The sequence below is a fragment of the Lacerta agilis genome, chromosome 1, assembly GCF_009819535.1.
Source record: "Lacerta agilis isolate rLacAgi1 chromosome 1, rLacAgi1.pri, whole genome shotgun sequence".
Lineage (NCBI taxonomy): Eukaryota > Metazoa > Chordata > Lepidosauria > Squamata > Lacertidae > Lacerta > Lacerta agilis.
Genome location: NC_046312.1, coordinates 33842193 through 33862339, shown reverse-complemented (window position 1 = coordinate 33862339; position 20147 = coordinate 33842193). Strand labels below are relative to the sequence as shown.

Sequence of the window (20147 nt, the reverse complement as noted above, 5' to 3'; positions counted from 1 at the left end):
AGAAAACATTTCCTTGTGTGGCACCGCTTTCTTTTAAAACATCCACATTCCGTCTTGCGCTGCTACAACTGCCCCCTTTGAAATGCATTTGATCTGCTGCATTTGATCTAACCGCAGCCACACTCACAATTCTGTTCACAACCCATTTATGTGGCAGCCAACAAAATGTTTGCTTCTTTGGACTTGGATGTTCCAATGAACTCAACAGGACACTGCCTGGTTAACATGATTCTTGCCTCCATCCCCAATTCTGCACTTAAGGCCATTCAATAAATTTCCAAGATACTTTGAAAAACATGTATGTGAATGCTCTTAAGAGTGATAATGGGCTCTGGTCGTTGACAGAAACCATACAACCAAACAGTAGCAAAACTGATTGTGATAGAAAGTCACTTGGGCTACCTGGAAGCAATAAAAGCATTCTAGGCAATATTGAAACTTAAGTGGCCGAGGCTTGTTTTCCATGCAGGCACAGGTCAAAGTGCTGGTGCTTATCTTCAAAGCACTACAGCTTGGGATCCAGGTTCCGGAAGGAGTCCCTTAAAGACTGTCTTTATGTTACTGTGGTGCAGCAATAAAATTGCTAACATATTTGCAAAGTTAAGCAGGGTTCTGTATGGTTTCAAACTGGATGAGGAACATGCATAAAGATCCTATCATTCTGTGATTCCATGTTTCCCCGGCTGAGCTAAAGTAGGTGGCAGTTGAGGAGATGTCATTCTTGATTGTAATGATCTGCCTCTGGAATGATTTCCTCAGAGATGTTGCCTGTTACTTATAAATCCACATAAAAGTGGATTGAGGTCTTTTTGGTGTCAGGCACAATATTATTTATTTTAATTGTATACTATGTATACTACTTTTCACAACTGTGTGTCACACTTTCCAATGACAAAACAAAACAAAACAAAAAAAACAACATGAGTAAAATACAATAGATTCCACAAACAGGCAGAATGCAACTCTGAGGGTCTCTAGCAGGCCAACCAAATCCCCTGTAAGCCTGGGTAAACAAATACATACAGTATTGGAGTTTCTGATGGTTTTATTCCTGAAGTGCCTTGCAAACTAGGCACATCAGACTGCAGAGACTTCAGATGTTGCGGACTTATGCAGGTTTCACCATTACCTTAACCACCCAGAATAGCTCTGTTGGATGGCAACTGAAAAAGTCATTTAGATTTGTTGCCATCAGAGTCAGAAATAAGTTCCTTCATTCTGGCCAACTTGTTTCTTCAAATTCGGTGGGCGCAGTAATGCCCACTGTTTGCTCTGAGTGTTTTTCCCCCAGGCCAAAGTATCCCTACAAGCATTGTAATGATGACTGTTGACTGAACTCTATCCAAAAAAATGTGAAACTATCTGAGTCACTGGCTTCATTCATTTTGTGCTTAATGTTACTCATAATGACCTAAGACAGCTGACTGTAACATGAAGCAGTTTTGTTACCATTAAATGCATCAGTGGAGAATGGCGTTTACTAATGCATTGAATGAGCCAACAATCTGAAGTTCAATCCAGATAAGGCACTCTTGGTGGGTGGCTCCTTAGACTAGATGGAAGGGAGGTTGCCTGCACTTGAAGAGGTTTCACTCCTCCAAAGGAGCAGGTATGTAGCTTGTAGGTACTTCTGGATCCTTTGCTGTCGCTTGAGCCTCAGGTGGCCTCAGTGGTGTGCAGTGCCTTCCATCAGCTTCAGCTGGCGGCTCAGCTGCACCTCTAGCTGGACAGGGATAGCCAAATTTCTACTGTCTATGTTCTGGTAACCTCTAGGTTGGATTGTTGCAACCCTCTATCCGTAGAGGAGCTGCTGAAGGTGGTTTGGAAACTTCAACAGGTGCAGAATTTGGTGACTAGGTTACTCAACGGTGCAAGATGGTTTGAGCGTATTACACCAATCTTGACCCAACTGCCAATTAGTTTTCCAGGCCCAATTCAAAGTGCTGGTTTGGACCTATATAGCCTTAAACAGCTCAGGACCGTAATACCTCAAGGACCAGCTCTCCCCATATGAATCAACCTGGGCCCTGGGCTCATCATCTGAGGCTCTTCTTTGTGTGCCACAAGAGGTCCAGAGGGTGGCAACACGATACGAGGCCTTTTCTCAGCTGGTTAGAGCAAGGCGCTGACAATGCCAAGGTTGCAGGTTCAATCCCAGTATGGGACAACTGCATATTCCTGCATAGCAGGGGGGTTGGACTAGATCAGGGGTAGGCAACCTAAGGCCCGTGGGCCAGATGCGGCCCAATCGCCTTCTCAATCCAGCCCACGGACGGTCTGGGAATCAGCATGTTTTTACATGAGTAGAATGTGTCCTTTTATCTAAAATGCATCTCTGGGTTATTTGTGGGGCCTGCCTGGTGTTTTTACATGAGTAGAATGTGTGCTTTTATTTAAAATACATCTCTGGGTTATTTGTGGGGCATAGGAATTCATTCCCCCCCCCCTCAAAAAAGTATTGTCCGGCCCACCACATGGTCTGAGGGACAGTGGACCAGTCCATGGCTGGAAAAGGTTGCTGACCCCTGGACTAGATGATCCTCAGGGTCCCTTCCAACTCTACGATTTTATGATTCTGCGGAGGCTCCCCATTTGTGGAATGCTGTCCCCAGGGAGGCTTGCCTGGCACCTTCATTACATATCTTTCGGTGCCAAACGAAACCATTACTCTATAACCAGGCCTTTGGCTGATTAACATTCTATGCCCATTTAAATGTGTTCGTGGGAGGGGGGTTATTGGTTTGTTTTCGTTTTATTATGTACTTTGTATTTTTATGTTGTGAATAGCCCTGTGATCTTCAGATATTAAGATTTTATAAATAATAACAATGAGAGCAGCTGATTATTATAGTCTCCACAGTATCTTTCCACCCTCCCCTTGTCTGTAATCCAAAATATGTTGTAATCTCTTTCTAATGCAGCACATCACATTTGATTAAGCGCCTTATGTTCACATTTTTAGTATGTATGGAATTAAGAAGTTATATCGTCACCAATATCCAAATACTGTTAAAATGAACATGATGAACTACTATGAAATTCAGAGCAGTCAAATAGTAAAAGATGTACAGATAAAAGCTACATTAGGGAATTTACTTTTGTTGATTTTGCAAGTGGTTTTCAAGAGAACGCTGTACTATAAGCAGGCGGGGAACAAACTAGTCATCTACTATCTCATTTCATATTGGAATATAGATGCCCATCAAGCAACATGCATGCCTTTGGAATGATAAGAAACAAGCACTACAAGAGGACAGAATAGAAATTATTTCTTTTCTGTAAAAGAGAGTAATTTGATCACATTATTCACCCCAGAGTATCCCAGTGGAAGCAGCACACAGGTAAACGTTGCAAACACTTAGGGAGGTTTTTAATCTGTGACATTTTAATGTATTTTAATATTTGTTGGAAGCCGCCCAAAGTGGCTGGGGAAACCCAGCCAGATGGGCGGGGTACAAATAAATTATTATTATTATTATTATTATTATTATTATTATTATTATTATTATTATTATTATTATTATTATACTACACTGAAAATCAAAGATTCAGTACAATTTCTTCATTAACAAAGTGTGTATGATGGGCAATGTTCAATTTTAAAGTCCAAAAAAAGGAGCTGGAGTAGTTTTTTTTTTGGGGGGGGGGTGGCGGTGGCATACAAAGTGCTACCACCAAAAGCAGGAAGAATTACATTCCCTAATTTGCCTCAGCCACCATTTCTCCCCCATGTGGATGCTGCAGTGCCAATCTCTTCAGCCTGCTGACTCATGCATGGAAGGCTAAAGATCCAAAACAGATCCCCTGTTCACCCTTTCATCACCTGCTGCATCTTTCCTCAAAGCCTATATTGCTCTGCTGCTGATAGAAAAGTCACAGAGCTATAGTTTGGTTCTGACTGGTAAGGATGACCTAATCATTGGCACAGGCTGAAAGCAAGTAGAGACCATGAACATGTCTCTTCATCCTTCACCCTTGTTATGGTGGACATCTTGTTTCTTTGTCATGTTAGAGTGCAACAAAAATAGAATCCTGGGAACTCGCTATTACATATTGATTGATTGATTGATTGATTGATTGGTTTGTACTTTCTAGCCCACCCTTCACTGCCCCAGGGCAGGTAACAAAAAATCAACAAGAAAAGAAAAGGTAGGAACTCAGTCTGCCTTGGCATAGCAAAGCAGCACTGCAGAACAGCAGTATGGAATCATAGAGTTGGAAGAGACCACAAGGGCCATCCAGTCCAACCCCCTGCCAAGTATGTAGGAGAAGGAAGGACGTCTGCTCAGCCAAAGGCCTGGATAATGAAATTTGTCTTGACTCATTGTCAAAAAAGCACATGGTGATGGTGCAAGATGGACCCAATGCCACAACCTGGGAATCTCCAAAGTGAAGGCCATCTGCTCCATCACCCCTCAACCCACAGAGAGTGGTAGCATTACTAACAGAATAGATTCAAAGACAATTCTGCAGCTGGGCCTCTTTTTGTCAAAAACCGAGAACCACTGATTGGTTAGGTCCCATACACGAAGGAGGAAGACATTTTGAGGCAATTTAATTTAAAAGAATTAAATATATTTATTAAGCTGGGTTTACTGAAATCTTTGCCTCGCTCTCAAATGTTTAGAATCAATTTAACTACTGTATATTCCTTAATACAACAGTGCAACATTCCTTAGGCAGTATGCATGTCCTTAAAAAAATAAGTAAATCACTTTTTTTTTCAAAACTCAATCATATGACTGAAAGGTCCATTTGTATCCACTTTCAACACCTGCCGGTTTCCATATGTGCCATACTTGAGAGCAACCCCAGCCTCTGCACATTTGGTATTTGCAGTCAGTTCTCGTTGACACTGAGTCACAAACTGGGAATACAGCTCCATCCCGATTTCTTTTTCAATGTTGGAATGATACTGCATTCTTCTTCCCTTCAGCTTGCCACCCAGCGTGGCCTGAGGTATTACTAATATGCTGCCTGGCAAATCCAGAACAGAAACATATTCGCCGCTTTCTGTTTCACTCAACTTCACATTCACGAGCGTATTGACTGAAAAGACAAGGGGGAAAAAAACGATTGCAGTTAGTGGGTTTGTGAAGTGGTTATGCATTAGCAATGCAGCAAGTTAAATTCTGCCCATGAGGACAAAAGTCAAGATACAGGCATCGTGAAACAGGGATAGTACCTGAATTCCAATGTCCAGTTCCTTCTTATCCAATGGTGGAGAAGAAACACATTTACCTGTACATTAGCTCCCTCTACTGGCTACCTGGTATGCATTTCTATATCAAGAAAAATGAGCAAGTAGAAATACTTCTAACCGAATTAGGGTTAAGCCCCCCAATAAATTTAATACTTTTTTTTTTACTGCCTCGTAATGGGCCATTCTGATGCCTTAAAAAGGACTGTTTTGTATTTTCACTTCATTTCACTCTCCTGGTAACCTGACAGGGTCATGGATTATGCTGAGAGACAAGTTTGTTCCGAAGCTTCATAACTGTGGCGGGATCTAAGTTGGGTTCGTCCTCACTCATGCTCTGCAGCACACAAGGTGGTACTCTGTAATAACACAAGTTATTAACTAATCTGGAAAGACTAGTCCAAACACATAGGGTTGTATCCAACCAAACTGTTCTGTTAGTGCCAGGACTTGCACTTGTGCAACAGAACCCAGCCAGATGAGCGGGATATAAATTAAAAATTGTTATTGTTATTATTATTATTATTACTTCCTCTTAATCTCCCTTCCTTGGTTCATGCACCACACCACCCTAAACCTGCTCTGGAGGACTGAGGGAACCCACAGAACAGATTGGGGGCGCATGTGGGGGGAGCAAAGAGAGGGGAAATTCCATTGTGCAAGCAGAAGGCCTTGTGCAAACAAGACTTCTTTGGATATAACCCATGATTAAAATCCTACTTCGCCTTAAGTACAAATGGAAAAGAATTTTTAAGAATCAACCCCTTTGCTACTCTTCATCACCCATATCATTTGCAAAAGATGATCAAAAGGTAACAAGGTGCAAAGGTGTGAAGCCCTTTCTGACATGCTCATGCAGTGGGAGCTAAAGCCAGAAGTCTTTGGCCACAAGGGAATCAGCAGTACCTGTTTCTTGGAAGAACAACAACACTGGCTACAAGCATTCCATAAGGAGAAGGCTTGATACTGAGTGTGTGCCACTTAACAATTTTTATTTTCAAAATAAACTGCAGTATAAAAGAAAAGAAGGACAGAAAGTAACAAACATAGTTACTGATTCAGGCTACATTTCAATACTGCCTCAAGCCTTAAGCTAAATATGGCACTGTATTAATAACGCACTCTGCATCAACAAGCTTATTAAACAGCAAACCTTAATAAGAACAAGTTAATTAAAAAGCACATCGGACTTGTATGCAGAATGATTCGGAATGAAATACTTGCTTAGAACTTTCCCTGGAGAGCAGTTTTTAATGATTCAAAGCTTTTCATTACAAAAATCTCATGAAACAAGTTCTTATTACTATTTTATGATAGGCTCAATGATGCAGCTGCAGTTATTTGCATATTTTAGTGCCGTTTTAAAATGGCTGTTTTTAAATACTATTTTATCTAAACACCTACCCATTTTGGGAATAATTTCTTCACTAGCCCCTTTGAAGAAACATACATAGATTATAAGTCCTCGCTGTATCTATTCAAAATAACAAAGAAATATATTTACACATCCATATACCCATACAATATTTTTTACTGTAATTAAAGAGATCTATTAATACAGTATTGTGCATGAAACCACAACCCTATGCAAGTCTTCTTAGACATGCATGAGACTTATTTCCCGGAAAGTATGTCTAGGATTTAAACCTTAATTGGGATAACTCATTCATTTCAGTAGATGTATACTGAAATGTTTCTGTATGCAAAATAAAAGCAATTTATTTTCCATGTATAGATTCTGAAGTAATACTCGTAGGTAATCTAGGACTTAAAAGGTCACAAGCTAGATTTCTTTTTGTGGAAAGTACCATAAAGACTACACTTGAATAAAATTAAACATTTTTATATCTGGGATACATATTTCTTTGTGTCTCAGACGTCATACTTTTAAAAACAACTTCTTCCATGATAGAGAACTGAATGTTATATTTTCTGTTTCTTGAACAAATAAATACAAAGTTACATAGTTTATTTTGAGGCATACATGTGTCTGATATAAACTCAAAATATAGACTTAGGTTTTCCAAACTGTATTCAAAATCAGCCAAAAATCAGCCAAGCAGCAAGTATGTTCCATACATTGTTAGTCTCCAACTATCAGTTGAATCTCCAGTCAAAATCCTCAGAGTACAAATAAACTGATCTCAGAATAAACATGAGCTGTATTGAAACAACAATGCCTGATCTGCAGTTTAGGAAAAGATAATTAAAAACAAAATAAGCCAACAATAATATTAATACAAAATAGAAAATTCTTTCCAGTAGCACCTTAGAGACCAACTGAGTTTGTTCTTGGTATGAGCTTTCGTGTGCATGCACACTTCTTCAGATACACTGAAACAGTGTATCTGATTTTGGGCTGATTTTGGCTGATTTTGTTTCGACTATGGCAGACCAACACGGCTACCCACCTGTAACTAATAATATTAATGTCACTTCACAATGTCCTGTAATATCTGGGGGATTGTGTAAAGATGATTTTAATAAAATAATAACTATCCTCAGTTTTATAGTGTTGCAACAACCCTGTAAGGTAGGTCAGAGATGAATTTGAATCCAGTATGTCAAATCTGAGATGTCAAATGTTCACGGCTCCAGGTGCTTTCACAATATGCATGGCCTACCAGTCAATGGCAGACCGCAAGATTCAATTCCTGGTGCTTCCAGGTCAGACTAAGAAAGAGTCCTGCCTGAAACTCTGGAAATCAGCTGCTAGATGAACCAATGCAGCGGTTGTTCCTAAACTCCGTCCCCTGCTCCCGACAACCTGAAAATTGCTGAGGAATCAATTTTTCTGCCTGCTGTGGCAGCTGTAAAGTACTGTGCAACATGAATCTAATTGTATTTTTACAGACATGCTGTGGACCACCTGGGTGAAACTCATGGAGTACCAGTAGTCCGTGGGAAAGTTTGGGCAGCTTCCCAAGTTTCAGTAGGGGCGTTCACACATTACACTAAGCAGATGTACTCTCTGTGCACTTCTGTGCACTACAGTCGAACTGACCAATCAACGATTATACACTCTTTCATACTACTAGCACTTGAGCACGTGCAGAGACAGCTCGTACCTGTGTTCAGTGCAACGTGTGAAAAAACCTGATCTCTAACTCAGAATTAAGTCTCACCGAAATGTTAAATGTATATTTTGGTCACTATGACGATCGTTCCCCATGCAAAAAAGAAAAAAATGCGGGGGAGGCGGAGACGCCTTTGTAATGCTAAGCAATATGAGAAGAAACCGTGGCTTTAAACTTCACGCGTGAAAACGCCCACCATTCCGTTTCAGGATTTTTCCTGAGTTCCGGAAGCTATGGGGGGGGAAAGCCATGGAAGCGAAGTACTTCCGGCACTGGGGTGGGGGTGGGAATCCTCACGATTATTATGATCCGTATCGGCACCGGGTCATCTTGATTATTTTAGGAAGCAAGCAGGGTGATGTGCAAATTGAAGATCAACCCGGCGGTGGCAATATTAATTATTATTATTATGGTGGGGGGTAGGGACGAGCATGTAGACAGGAGGAGAAAGCGATGATTTCTGCTTGCCAAGTCAGGGGATGCCCTAGCGGGGGAACCCCGAGAGATCTGCCCGTGCAGACGTTACCTCCACCCACTCTGCTTCGGAGCCCGGCTCGGCAGGCTTCACCTGCAGCCTCGCGTGCAGGCACTGCTGCAAAAGGGCCCGGGCAAAAGGACCCCGGGTCGAGTCGGCCATGGTGGTCCGCGGCGGAGGAAACCGGGAAAGGATGGCGGTCCCGCCTCCCGACCCGCGTTTCTCCCCTTCTTCTCTCTGCTGCAGCCTCTGATGGCCGAAGAAGCCGAGCGACAAGTGTCAGGGGCTTGGAGACGGGACTTCCTGGTTCCTTCTTGGTTTCCCCCTTCTTCACGTAGGCGGAAGTGAAAGCTGCTCGTTGAAAACAGGATTTCAAGTGTCTTGTTAGCTTGAGCGCCGCTAGCAAATCCTGGAAGGAACAGAAGCCAGAGATAGAAATCGGAATCGTGAAAAGTGCTCTGGAATAATTGGATGAAAGCACCACAAATACTTGGTCAAATATCCACCGTTTATTTGTATAACGCCTTTTGATTAAAAATATATATGTTCAAAGCAGCTTACAACAATAGCAATGAGAGGACAAATCTTGGCTGGAGGAGGCAGTTAGTGTTAGTGAGCTTGCCTCGCTGGCATGAGTCATTGGGGGGGGGGCAAGGTCCTGCAAGGTTGTGCTTTTACATTTGTTTTAAAGCTATGCATTTTTCAAAGTGAACAGTTGATAATGAATGGAAAAATACGTTAATTGGGCCTTATAATATGAAACTAATAAAAGCACAATGGTAAGAACACACATTTATTGGTAGTGATGAAAATGCAAGATCTTACAGAATTCAGAGACAAACAAGACATAAGAGGCACAGAGATGCGGCTAGTCGATGTCAAATACAAACAATTTGTGCCATGAAATTATTGGGCATGTCTCACAAGCTGCTTGCCATTGATTCCTGAGAATGGGGAGATACCTAGCACAATGGGCTTCACATCACACTTCGTATCAGATGTTACAAGAAACAGCAAAGATGTATGTAGTGGTGACATCTTGTATTAACTGTTATAACCCCCCACCTTTTTTATTTTTAACAAAAACATGTTGGAGCATTCTACCCGAGTGTCAAATCTGCTAAGATTTATGAATATGCAGTGACTGGAAATAAATGGGAAAAGATGTAAGAATGTATTAATATATCAAAATAAAAATCAGATGATGTAATGCAATGGGGTTAGGGAAAATTGAAAGCACTTCAATAACTTTCTCCAGATGTGCTGATTCTCCCGGTTTACTGCTTTACTACCATGTGATACGCAAGAACCAAAGGTCACATTAATCACACCAAAGAAAGAAGGGATCATGTTACAAGAGTTCATAATGATTTTCCAGAACATCAGTTCTTTCCCCCCTTTTTGCTGGTACTTAGGGAATATTGTACTGCAGACATAAATAAGCTTTCTCTGTTGGTGTGTGTGTTCATGTGCATGCAGAAAAGCAGCTTCCGTATCAACAACACATATGCAGTACTGGAGAAAAACAGGAGAAGCGAGGTTTAAGTATTTTAAAGAAACCTTTTTTTTAAATAAAAAAAAGCAGTGGCAGGGAAGATGAAGGCAGGGAAGGGTAAAATAAGTGCAAACTGCATAAATGGCAAGACAGTATATTTGTTTGGATTCAATTTTTTTGTCCTAAATGCACAAATTTCACACACACACAAAATGTAAAGATAATTACATACAAAGGTAACTTCTATTGATCAATATGAAGAGGCTACCAGTCTGGTTCTACATTAATATGCCCGAGTAAAATATTTAAACTAGAGGTGGGAAACCTTTTTTCAGCCCAAGTGCTGCATTCCTTTCCAGACAACTTTCAGAGGGCAACATGCCAGTATAAATGTATATGTAAATTTTACATTTGTACAAGTAGGCTAGTTTTTATACACATTCCAAACCCTGTTTTGCTGTTCAGACCACAAGCATTCAAAGAGACAAACCACCCAGGCAAAAACACTCGTGCAAAGCAGGAGCAGTGAGGGGTGTGTTTGGAGGACCAGATAGATCTGCTCTAGTCTAAATGGAACTTTGCGTCTCAAGGGTTGAACAAACCGCTCTTCGTGCACTCTGACTGTGAAGACTAGATTACTTTTAAAAACATTTCTATCCCATTTTCCTCCAAGCAGTTCAAGGCAGCATACATGGTCCTCCTGTTCTCATTTTATTCTCAGAACAACCCATTCAGCTAGATAAAGATTGAGCAAAAGTGATCTGCCCCAACATTGTCCAGTGAGTAGAGATCTGCAGCAGCCTCATACCTAGTCAACTAATAATAGGGACATGCACCAAATACACATCCATGCATTATCACGCAAAAAACAACATCTAAGTGTCTAAAATCCATCAGCCCCAGAGGCACAGCTGGCACTAATCCTGTTACACCCAGTCCTCACACACCCCTGCAGGCAGATATTTGAGGTCACCTATGCTGCTCACACTGTTTTCGAAATTTTTGGGAGATTTTTGCCTATTGGCAGGCGCCTTCTGTACCAACTTTTAAATCCCTGCTGAAAACTTTTCTATTCTGCCAGGCTTATACATGCAATTAAGAATGCATATTTCCACAATGGTTAATTGATGGCTGTTTTTATAGTACTGTTTAATGTTTTATTGTTGTAAATGGCTTTGATTTTTTATGACATTTTTTTAATAAACAAATAAAAGTAAATATTACGAGTGCTATTCTATTCCTTTCCATGAGAGGGAGCATGATGAAAACCCTTCAATTAAAGAAAACATCAAAGTAGATTAAAAGCTCTGCTTCCCTGAGTGCAAGGGGGAAGTAGCTGCTTCTTACACAAGTAGCTGCTTCCGCTGGCTTCCATAACTACACACTCTCTCTGGATGTCAAGGTGGTCGATCTATTGCACCTTTGAGGGAAGGAGAGGGAGAGGGACTAAGCAAGCAAGTAATCAGAATTAACCAGTTCCCTCTGAGCAGTGCTATTGGGTCCTCAGGGAATGGGTGCGTATGAGAAAAGATGTATGTACAAAGCACAGCCAGTGGCTGCTGGTTCACACAAGACATTCAGAAAGAGATGGTATTAGTTAAAAGCCAGCCCACCCTCCTGCTGTGTATTTGGTGGTGGTGCTAAGCCTAGTTATCAGACTGCCAGAAAAGGAAGTGTGAGAGAGCAGGAGTTGTGTCCCATAGGGAAAAGGTGGGTAAAATATTGGAAACAGTAGCAGCAGCTTTTCAGGGCCAGCCTAGGACATTTTGTTGGCTAAGGCAAAGAACCAGTGTGGTGTAATAGAGCGCTGGACTATGACTTGGGAGACCAGGGGAAGAGAACTATGTATGCCACCTTTAACCCACGCCTCGGGCTTGCCAATCAGAAGGTCGGCGGTTCAAATCCCCTCGATGGGGTGAGCTCCCGTTGCTGAGTCCCTGCTACTGCCAACCTAGCAGTTCGAAAGCACGAAGTGCAAGTACTGTAGATAATTAGGTACCGCTGCGGTGTGAAGGTAAACTGTGTTTCTGTGTGCTGCCAGAAGCGGCTTAGTCATGCTGGCCACATGACCCGGAAGCTGTACGCCGGCTCCCTTGGCCAGTAAAGCGAGATGACCGCTGTAACCCGAGTCATCCGCGACTGGACCTAATGGTCAGGGGTCCCTTTACCTTTAGGAAAAGGTGGCATATAAATGAATGAATGACCTTTCAATTCCATGTACAAAAAAGCCGACTGGAACGAGTTACTGTTCTGCAGGAAAGGCTTCTACGCATGCTTCCATGTGAGGATGGAGGCAAGACCTTCTCATGGTCACCACAACCACCCTGTGGTGTGCCCCCACAGGTGCGCTTTTAATTCGTTAGTGATTTTGTGTGAACCCACCCACTCTGCCTCCCTCTGGGCAACAAACTCCAAATATGTGCGCTCACAAATAGACAGGGTGGATGATCCAGACAGGCAGGAGGCACTCCTTGCTCATGCAAGCACCTGCTCATGCAAGTTGCTGTGGAATGGTCCCAACCTTCCCCTGGCCGTGGACCCTCAATAGTTGCTGGCCAACAATTGATCACATGTGGGCTCCATCTTGGGGTTTTGAGGATCTCGGTAGTTTCCTAACATGATGCTGACCTCTGCATGTTGTTGTTTAGCCGTTTAGTCATGTCCGGCTCTTCGTGACCCCATGGAACAGAGCACACCAGGCACTCCTCTGTCTTTACTGCCTCCCGCAGTTTGGTCAGACTCATGTTGGTAGCTTCGAGAACACTGTCCAACCATCTCGTCCTCTGTCGTCCCCTTCTCCTTGTGCCCTCCATCTTTCCCAACTTCAGGGTTTTTCCAGGGAGTCTTCTCTTCTCATGAGGTGGCCAAAGTATTGGAGTGGCAATAATAAAGAAACTTTCCAGTGTGGCAACAGAAAGCAAACTAAAAATGCTTTTGCAGTTGATCAAAACTATCCAGAAATATGAAGTTATAGGAAAACTGGTGCTATTAACAGTAATCCTTCTGGTTGGTTAATTGGTTTGGCAACTTCCAGGCACATGATGTGTGATGCTAATTATTTTTCCCAAGAGTTAAATGATAACTGATTAGAGGCAGCTACCGGAGAGCTATGAGATTCAGGTGAGGATCAGATGACTTGTCAATCCCAGCAGATATATAAGAGGACGATTCAGGTAAGGGTCAGATGACTTGTCAATCCCAGCAGGTATATAAGAGGACGACCCGACCTGCCCAGGCCAAGCCCATCTCTTTCTATTCCCATACGCTGTTGCCCATGGAGCACAACTATGCTCAAATTGACAAAGAGGCATGTGCCATTCCCTCTGATGCAGATCTGAGATTATATATATATTGGGGTGGGGTGGGGTAGGGGTGGGGTTTGCACATGTGCCCATCAAGCTGTGTGTGGGAATTATCCCTCCGTGTGTGGTGCTGTCAGGAGGGGGTTGTGCAAATGCTGTGCGTTGTGCAGAATGGAAATATTTAGGTGCGATGTTCTATCCATGGATGCAGCTTGCAGAGGGAAAATTCGAGAGGGCGAGGGAGCATGGGGAGCGGAGCGCATTTATTGCGCACGGGTGCCTGCCTGCAGAAGGGATTTGTGCTGCGGAGCTGTTGTGGAAAATGCCTATGTGGTTGTGTTGACAGGTGTGCAAAGGAGGGGTGCAGAAGCTATTGGTATCTGTCTATATGGCCTTTCCAAAGGCCAGGTTATGCAGTCAGCTGGGGCCTGTAAAAAGCCAGGCCGGGAGCCACCTTAAGTTGAGGCTGCATAGGCCTTGTGGTGCATGTGATTCAGATTCTATTCAGTTGAACCTCTGGTTACAAAGCTGACATTTTTTTTTAGCAATGCCCCCCTAGTGAGCCTTCATTTGTTCCCTTCTTTTTATTTCGAGGCAGTGCACACCTATGTTTGTGGAACTGCAAAGCTTTCCAGTCATGTGTTACTCCAGTCAAATCCCACATATGAATGTGGGTAAAGATGATGGTGTGTAGCCTGTTGTAAATTAATTTGTAGTCTGGGGGGGATTACCACGGCATGGACAGTCCATGAGAACCGTAGACTGTCCCCGAGACAGGTGAGGGTGCTGATCCCTTATTTTCAAATCCGAAACTTGATAGCCATGTGCTTGTTTGCTTGCAGCCTCCGTTGCCCGCCCCTTTTGGGGGCTGGGCTGAGGCGAGGCTACGAAGAGCAATCGGCAGGCGCTGGGAGGGGTGCTAGGATGGCGGCGCGAGCTTTTGCATTGGCGTTACAAACTGCACTCTTCCCCCGGGGCAATGCGGAGAGAAAAGCCTTGCAATGTCTCCGGCCAGGCTGGGGTGGAGCCGCGACCTCGGCTGTTTCCGCCCGCTTTCGGGTAAGCGACGCGTGGAGAGCCATTTTCATTTTGGAAAGGAGGGTGGATGTGCACGAGGCAGGCGGGAGCTCCGGAGCATGTCATTGTGCGGTGTGTACTTTTTGTGCCTGGTGGATGAAAGGGGTTCTAAATAGTGGTTGGCGCGAGCTATGAAATCCCTTTTTCAAATTAATTGCACTGCACAACCTCCCCCCCCCTTTTAAAGGTGTGTTGGTTTCAAGTGACATTTGTATAGCTCCATACGAAGGATTGTTTGGGTTTTTTATTCCTTCTCTTCCTTGTTCACATTCCAATCCCTCTAGTTTATTTTGCCAACCTTACTTTTTTACAGTTGCTTTTTGCACCACCATTCAATAACCATAATTGCATCTAAAGACTCCACGCATGTACACATACCATCTGCATTAACTCTCACATACATATAAATGTAAACCCCCCCCCCCCATTCCTCTTCCATGGACACATTTGCCAATATTCTCTGTTCCACATGCACACCTGCCTCCATCTGTCGGGGTTTTCTTTCCTCCCTTTTTTATGAATTCGCACCCAGTTCTGCCGGTACCTCCCCCTTCCCGCACTGTACGTCCTTGCTATTGCTAATTGGAATGTGTTTCTCTGATTTCCTTTCACTTGCGCACTCGCATTTTCATTATCTACCACTCTACATATCGACCGCCTTCTTCTCTGGCAGATCCTATGCTCTGCTTGTGTGAACAGACCCAATCACGCAGCAAAGTACCCTGCGATTCTAGGTTGCACGCATCCCTCTTACACTTCAGGAAGCACCGTCGTTGCAGAGGAGGTACTTCCGCCTCGTCTGCATCCATTTCTGGTCGGACCGAGAAGGCACCTAGAGGTGCCTCGCTGGGCGACGATTCTATCGTTTTAACCGCTTGCAGGCAGACGCTTGGTTTTGCTATATAAGCTGCTGTCTCCAAGCTTCACTTCAGAGACACCACACGGGCATGCACGATGTATTTTGATATGGAAATAAGAGGACTGAAAGCGTTGTTAGTTGCTGGCAGTCCCTCAAGGATGCTAAAATTACTGGCTGCAAACTTTAGAAAAATGGTAAGCTTTCCTAGTTATGCCCATGTGCAGTTTGACACATCTGGATTGGTGTCACGCTTGGCTTACAAACGTGCCCTAGGCTAGAGGAACACAGAGATAATAGAAGTCTTGCAAGACGTCAAACGAAATAAACTTGCCAGTTAATTTAGTGGAGGGGCTGGGTTATAAGGAGAAACTATTTTACTCGCTCTCTTTAAAATAAGCCACAGATTTTGGTGTATGAAAACAGTTTAGAACTAGCACGTTTCTGTTTTGTTTTCAGTCATCAAATGCAAACGATGAGGTCCTCAAAGAGAAGCGTAGCAAAATCATGGCTAGAGGACTTCCAAAGCAAAAACCGATTCAAGGAGTTAAGCAGGTGTTGGTTGTAGCTTCTGGAAAAGGAGGTGTTGGGAAGTCAACAACTGCTGGTAAGTTCTGTGTATTTGATTCAGTATATTATTTCCCTTTAATTTGCTTGTAGATATAGGTGTGTGGATGGATATAACAAGCTCTTATCTAACAATGTACACTTCCAGTATATTTTACTCTTAGTTTGGATTTAATTTGAAAAGGTTTTTAAATAAATGTTATTCAGCCTGAAATAAGCTGTCAGATATAAGCAGAGTTCTTGTTTCATTGTTATTTGGTACAATTTGTGATGCTCCCTGGATCAAGTACAACATAGTTGAAACTAGTTCAGTAATTATACTGGGAGGAAAAGAAGCTACACTGAGAAATTATCCTTATGTTCTATTGACTTGAGTGTGTCCATAACACTACAGTACTTGCATTTCAATGTTTATTAGAGTGTGAGCAAAAGTTTGCTCTACAAGTTGTCATTGTTTTGTTTTATTTAGGCGAAATAGTTAGAATTAGATGAAACTAAAAACTAGGGACTCAAATTTAAACTAGTGTTCATTTCCCAATACTTCTAATTTTTCTTTTATTAGCTTAAAAAGTGGCTACTCATTGATTTACTCTGACTTAGATGGTTTGTAGATCATGCTGTTAATTGTTTTGATTGTTTCAAATCTACCCTTGGAGTAAGCCTGTTGCACATAGTGGAATATACCTCTAAGTAAACATGTAATAAACAAAATCTAAATTTAATCAGTTTAATACTAAATCTAATGTGAAAGTAGCCCTTCATTAAACTTCCATCTGTTGTGACATTTGAATAATTTTAAGGTCTTGGTGTTGTTATTTGGCTCACTGTTCTGAAGTTGTATTTTAGACAGTAATCTAAATTGTCTGAAGCACAATCCTATATCTGTCGTCTCCCATTGAGCTTATTTCTAGGTAACTGCATAGGTTTTAAGCCTCATTTCATTTTATGTATTGTAAACCATGAAAATCCTGTTACATGAAAATCCTGATTTCAAATAGCAAAGAAAAGGAAAGTGTCATTTTAGGATTGTCTGTGACTGATTTTTAATAGAAGATGCAACACACAGTCATTAGGTTTGAGATGAATCTAGTGGAAGAAGGAAAATACTGACTTCATACACTCCAATTAGCTATTATGGGTTAGGAGTTTAGGTTCTCTTATGAATCAGCAGCTGATTTAAGAAACCTGGAAGTAGGAGATAGGAATAAATCATTTTCACAGTGAAGAGGATTATGCAGTGCAGTGTCCTAATGATTTGTATTGGGACACATACTATTTTACCTATTCATATTTGACCTGGAGCTTCTTTCTTAGAAGTGATCTCATTTCCGAGATGCTGATTCTTCTAATTTTTGTGTTCTCTTTTCAGTAAACATAGCCCTTGCACTGGCAGCAAATGATTCGGTAAGTAATTGCCTGATTATTCTTTCAATATTGCTAAATCTAAAAATCAATGAAAAGTGACACAGATATTAATAAACACATTAATAGCTGGTATATAGGCAGATATATTTTTAAAGGTTGCTTCTGAAATAGTAGTTTTAACTTCAGTAAAGGTAAAGGTACCCCTGACAGCTAGGTCCAGTCGCGGACGACTCTGGGGTTGCGCTGCTCATCTCGCTGTATAGGCCGAGGAAGCCGGCGTTTGTCCGCAGACAGCCTCCGGGTCGTGTGGCCAGCATGACTAAGCCACTTCTGGCGAACCAGAGCAGCGCGCGGAAAGGTCGTTTACCTTCCCGCCAGGGCGGTACCTATTTATCTACTTGCACTTTGATGTGCTTTCGAACTGCTAGGTTGGCAGGGGCAGGAGCTCACCCCATCACGGGGATTCAAACCACCTACCTTCTGATCGGCAAGCCATAGACTCTGTGGTTTAGATCACAGCCTCACCCACGTCCCTAACTTAAAATGATATACAGTAGCTAACTTCAAATTATATAGTTAAAAAAGACACCATTTCTTCCCCCAGGATTCTGCCTAATACTCATCTTCACTGTGGTACATTCTTATGAATTTCACTCCCTGACTACTAACACTGATAGGGAAAACTAGCTTTACATTAAGTAAATCTGTGTATTTTTAATATTATGATAAACTTCATGATGTGGGTATGTGTGTGTAGTTTTCTAAGGGTAAGGTTCACAGGGCTCTATGAAAATGATTGCTAGACTCACCTTTTAATGTCTTTATTGAAGTACAGTTGTGAAATATGTCTATACTCTAATTAAAAAGTCCCCTTTTGAGAATTCAAAGCACTTCACATACATTATTTCAGTAAATCCTAACAGAAACTTGCCTAAGGCCACATTGACACAAACCACATATCCAGTTAAATAGGCATGCAGTGGGAAGACATGACTAACCCCATGTCCTCTCTATAGACATGCTCTAGAGAAGATGTAAAAAATCCTGTGTGTGTACAAACTCTAGACTCTGCCTATGTATTAACAGACCCTGGCTATTCTAGGGACTGTGATCCCATGGAAAAAAACTTAAACATCCCCATGTCTGTATGTTCATAGTCTCTTTAATATGTGCAGATTGGTCAGAAATGGAATTGGAAGTTGTGCTTCTGCTGTATATTTCAGCTTTTTTTTTACATTTCTATTCCACTGTTCTGTCAAGGAGCTCAAGGTGGCATACGTGATTCTTCCTCCTCTTAATTTTATCTTCACAACAACCCTGTGAAGTATGCTGGGCTTAGAGACTGTGACTGATGCAAGGTCACCCCTTCAGCTTCATGGCTGAGTGGGGATTTGAACCCTGGTGTACCAGGTTTAACACTCTAACCACTAAACCATACTAGCTTGCTCTTTAGATGAATATGCGAAAAACACAAGAGCTGGAATTGGAATTGGGGATTTCTGATTCATTGCTCAGTCTCTAAGTCACTGCTCTTTGCTATTTATGCCAGGGTGATATAAATAAGGGTTTAGTGGTGCAATGCAGTAGACAAGGTGGTCATAATATCCCTGGTTGGCATTTAAGAAAATAACACACAATCCATGTGAATGAATCAAAAATGTTTCTGAAACATGGCAGTATTTTGCAGCAAATATACTAGTATTCAAACAAGGCTGTCAAAACAAGGTTAAAATGTACCGCGCAAATTTAACAGTGAAAGTTCAAGGCTCTTGAAAAATCTGTCAGGTTTTCAGGGGGGAAAGGCAGAGGCAGAACTTGAGAGCAGCAGATGTTGCATTAATATTTGATACAGAAGTAAATTTTTAAAATCGTTGTATTGGAATTAATTGCTTGATTGACACTAATAGGAGTCACCTGACAAGTTCTCAAACACTGCATAGAAAAGTGTTTCATAATTAATGCCTGGTGTTATTGCAGTGGGTGCAATTTACGATCATGACACACTGGGTTAGCAAACAATGAATCATCTTTGTTTATAACACTTGTGTATGCTGTGTGTGTGTGTGTAGTTCTTCTGCTGTACCCCTCAAATAGGAACTGTACAGTCATTATTCTTCAGTTTATTTCTATGTCATTAAAATAGCATTTCAAAGAACATGTGGTCATGTTACATTTCCCAAGTACTTTCTGATCACAGAACTCTGCTTGATAAATGTGGGGAGTGGTGCAGAATGTCAGAGAGTGATTTGCAGAAATGATCTTGCAAGTTCCTGCTCTAATCTTGCCTCCTGCCACCAGATCTCACTTTATTGGCCTTGGACAAGTCACTGTTCTCATAGGAGATAAAGATAGCCCTCTTCAGCTACTCTTCCTCAGTGTCACATAATCACCATCTACTGAGAGCAGGGGCCGAGCCTGTTAGCCACCACTCTCTCTGTTGCATCGTTGTGGCCAATGTCACTGCTTTCCATGTGCTGCAAAAGAATCCCTGCAGTAGAGAGCCTGCTATTGTGTAGGCTCCCTGTGTGATTTAGAACCCTGCTATTTATTTCATTTGACCTCACTGTTTCTTCCTAAAACTGTGTGTACACATTCACCCACCTCTCCACCCGTTACTCAGGATAACACTTAACGCATCTGAGGTTGACTAGTCAGTGAAAGCTTATACAAAAATAAACGTGTTCATCTTGAAGTTGCTTTGTTGCTTAAATTTCAACAAACTAAGAATATACA

General features: G+C 42.1%; 2 protein-coding genes across 7 annotated transcripts in view; one reads left to right on the top strand and one right to left on the bottom strand.

Moving 5' to 3' along the window:
• Positions 1 to 4449: 4449 nt before the first annotated feature.
• On the bottom strand, positions 4450 to 9079 carry DTD2 (D-aminoacyl-tRNA deacylase 2). 2 transcript variants are annotated; one of them, XM_033143998.1, is made up of 3 exons: positions 8846 to 9079; positions 6605 to 6674; positions 4450 to 5049 (listed from the first exon to the last, which is right to left on the bottom strand). In XM_033143998.1, the coding sequence occupies exons 1-3, from the start codon at positions 8912 to 8914 to the stop codon at positions 4724 to 4726; spliced, it is 465 nt and encodes a 154-aa protein (XP_032999889.1). In that variant the 5' UTR covers positions 8915 to 9079; the 3' UTR covers positions 4450 to 4723. The 2 variants fall into 2 exon arrangements, with proteins under 2 accessions (XP_032999889.1, XP_032999881.1); XM_033143990.1 differs by having other exon boundaries at positions 4451 to 5049; positions 8804 to 9077.
• Positions 9080 to 14453: 5374 nt separating this feature from the next.
• The window catches only part of NUBPL (nucleotide binding protein like), a 50283-nt gene continuing 44589 nt past the window's right edge, over positions 14454 to 20147 (top strand). For 2 of the 5 annotated variants that reach the window (XM_033143943.1, XM_033143924.1), the window contains exons 1-3: positions 14454 to 14608; positions 15942 to 16089; positions 17419 to 17453. In XM_033143943.1, coding sequence (XP_032999834.1) covers positions 14474 to 14608; positions 15942 to 16089; positions 17419 to 17453 — 318 coding nt within the window. In that variant the 5' untranslated portion in view covers positions 14454 to 14473. Of the gene's footprint in view, positions 14609 to 15533; positions 15680 to 15941; positions 16090 to 17418; positions 17454 to 20147 lie in introns of those variants that run through there. The other 3 variants (XM_033143933.1, XM_033143962.1, XM_033143951.1) reach the window with 3 other exon arrangements.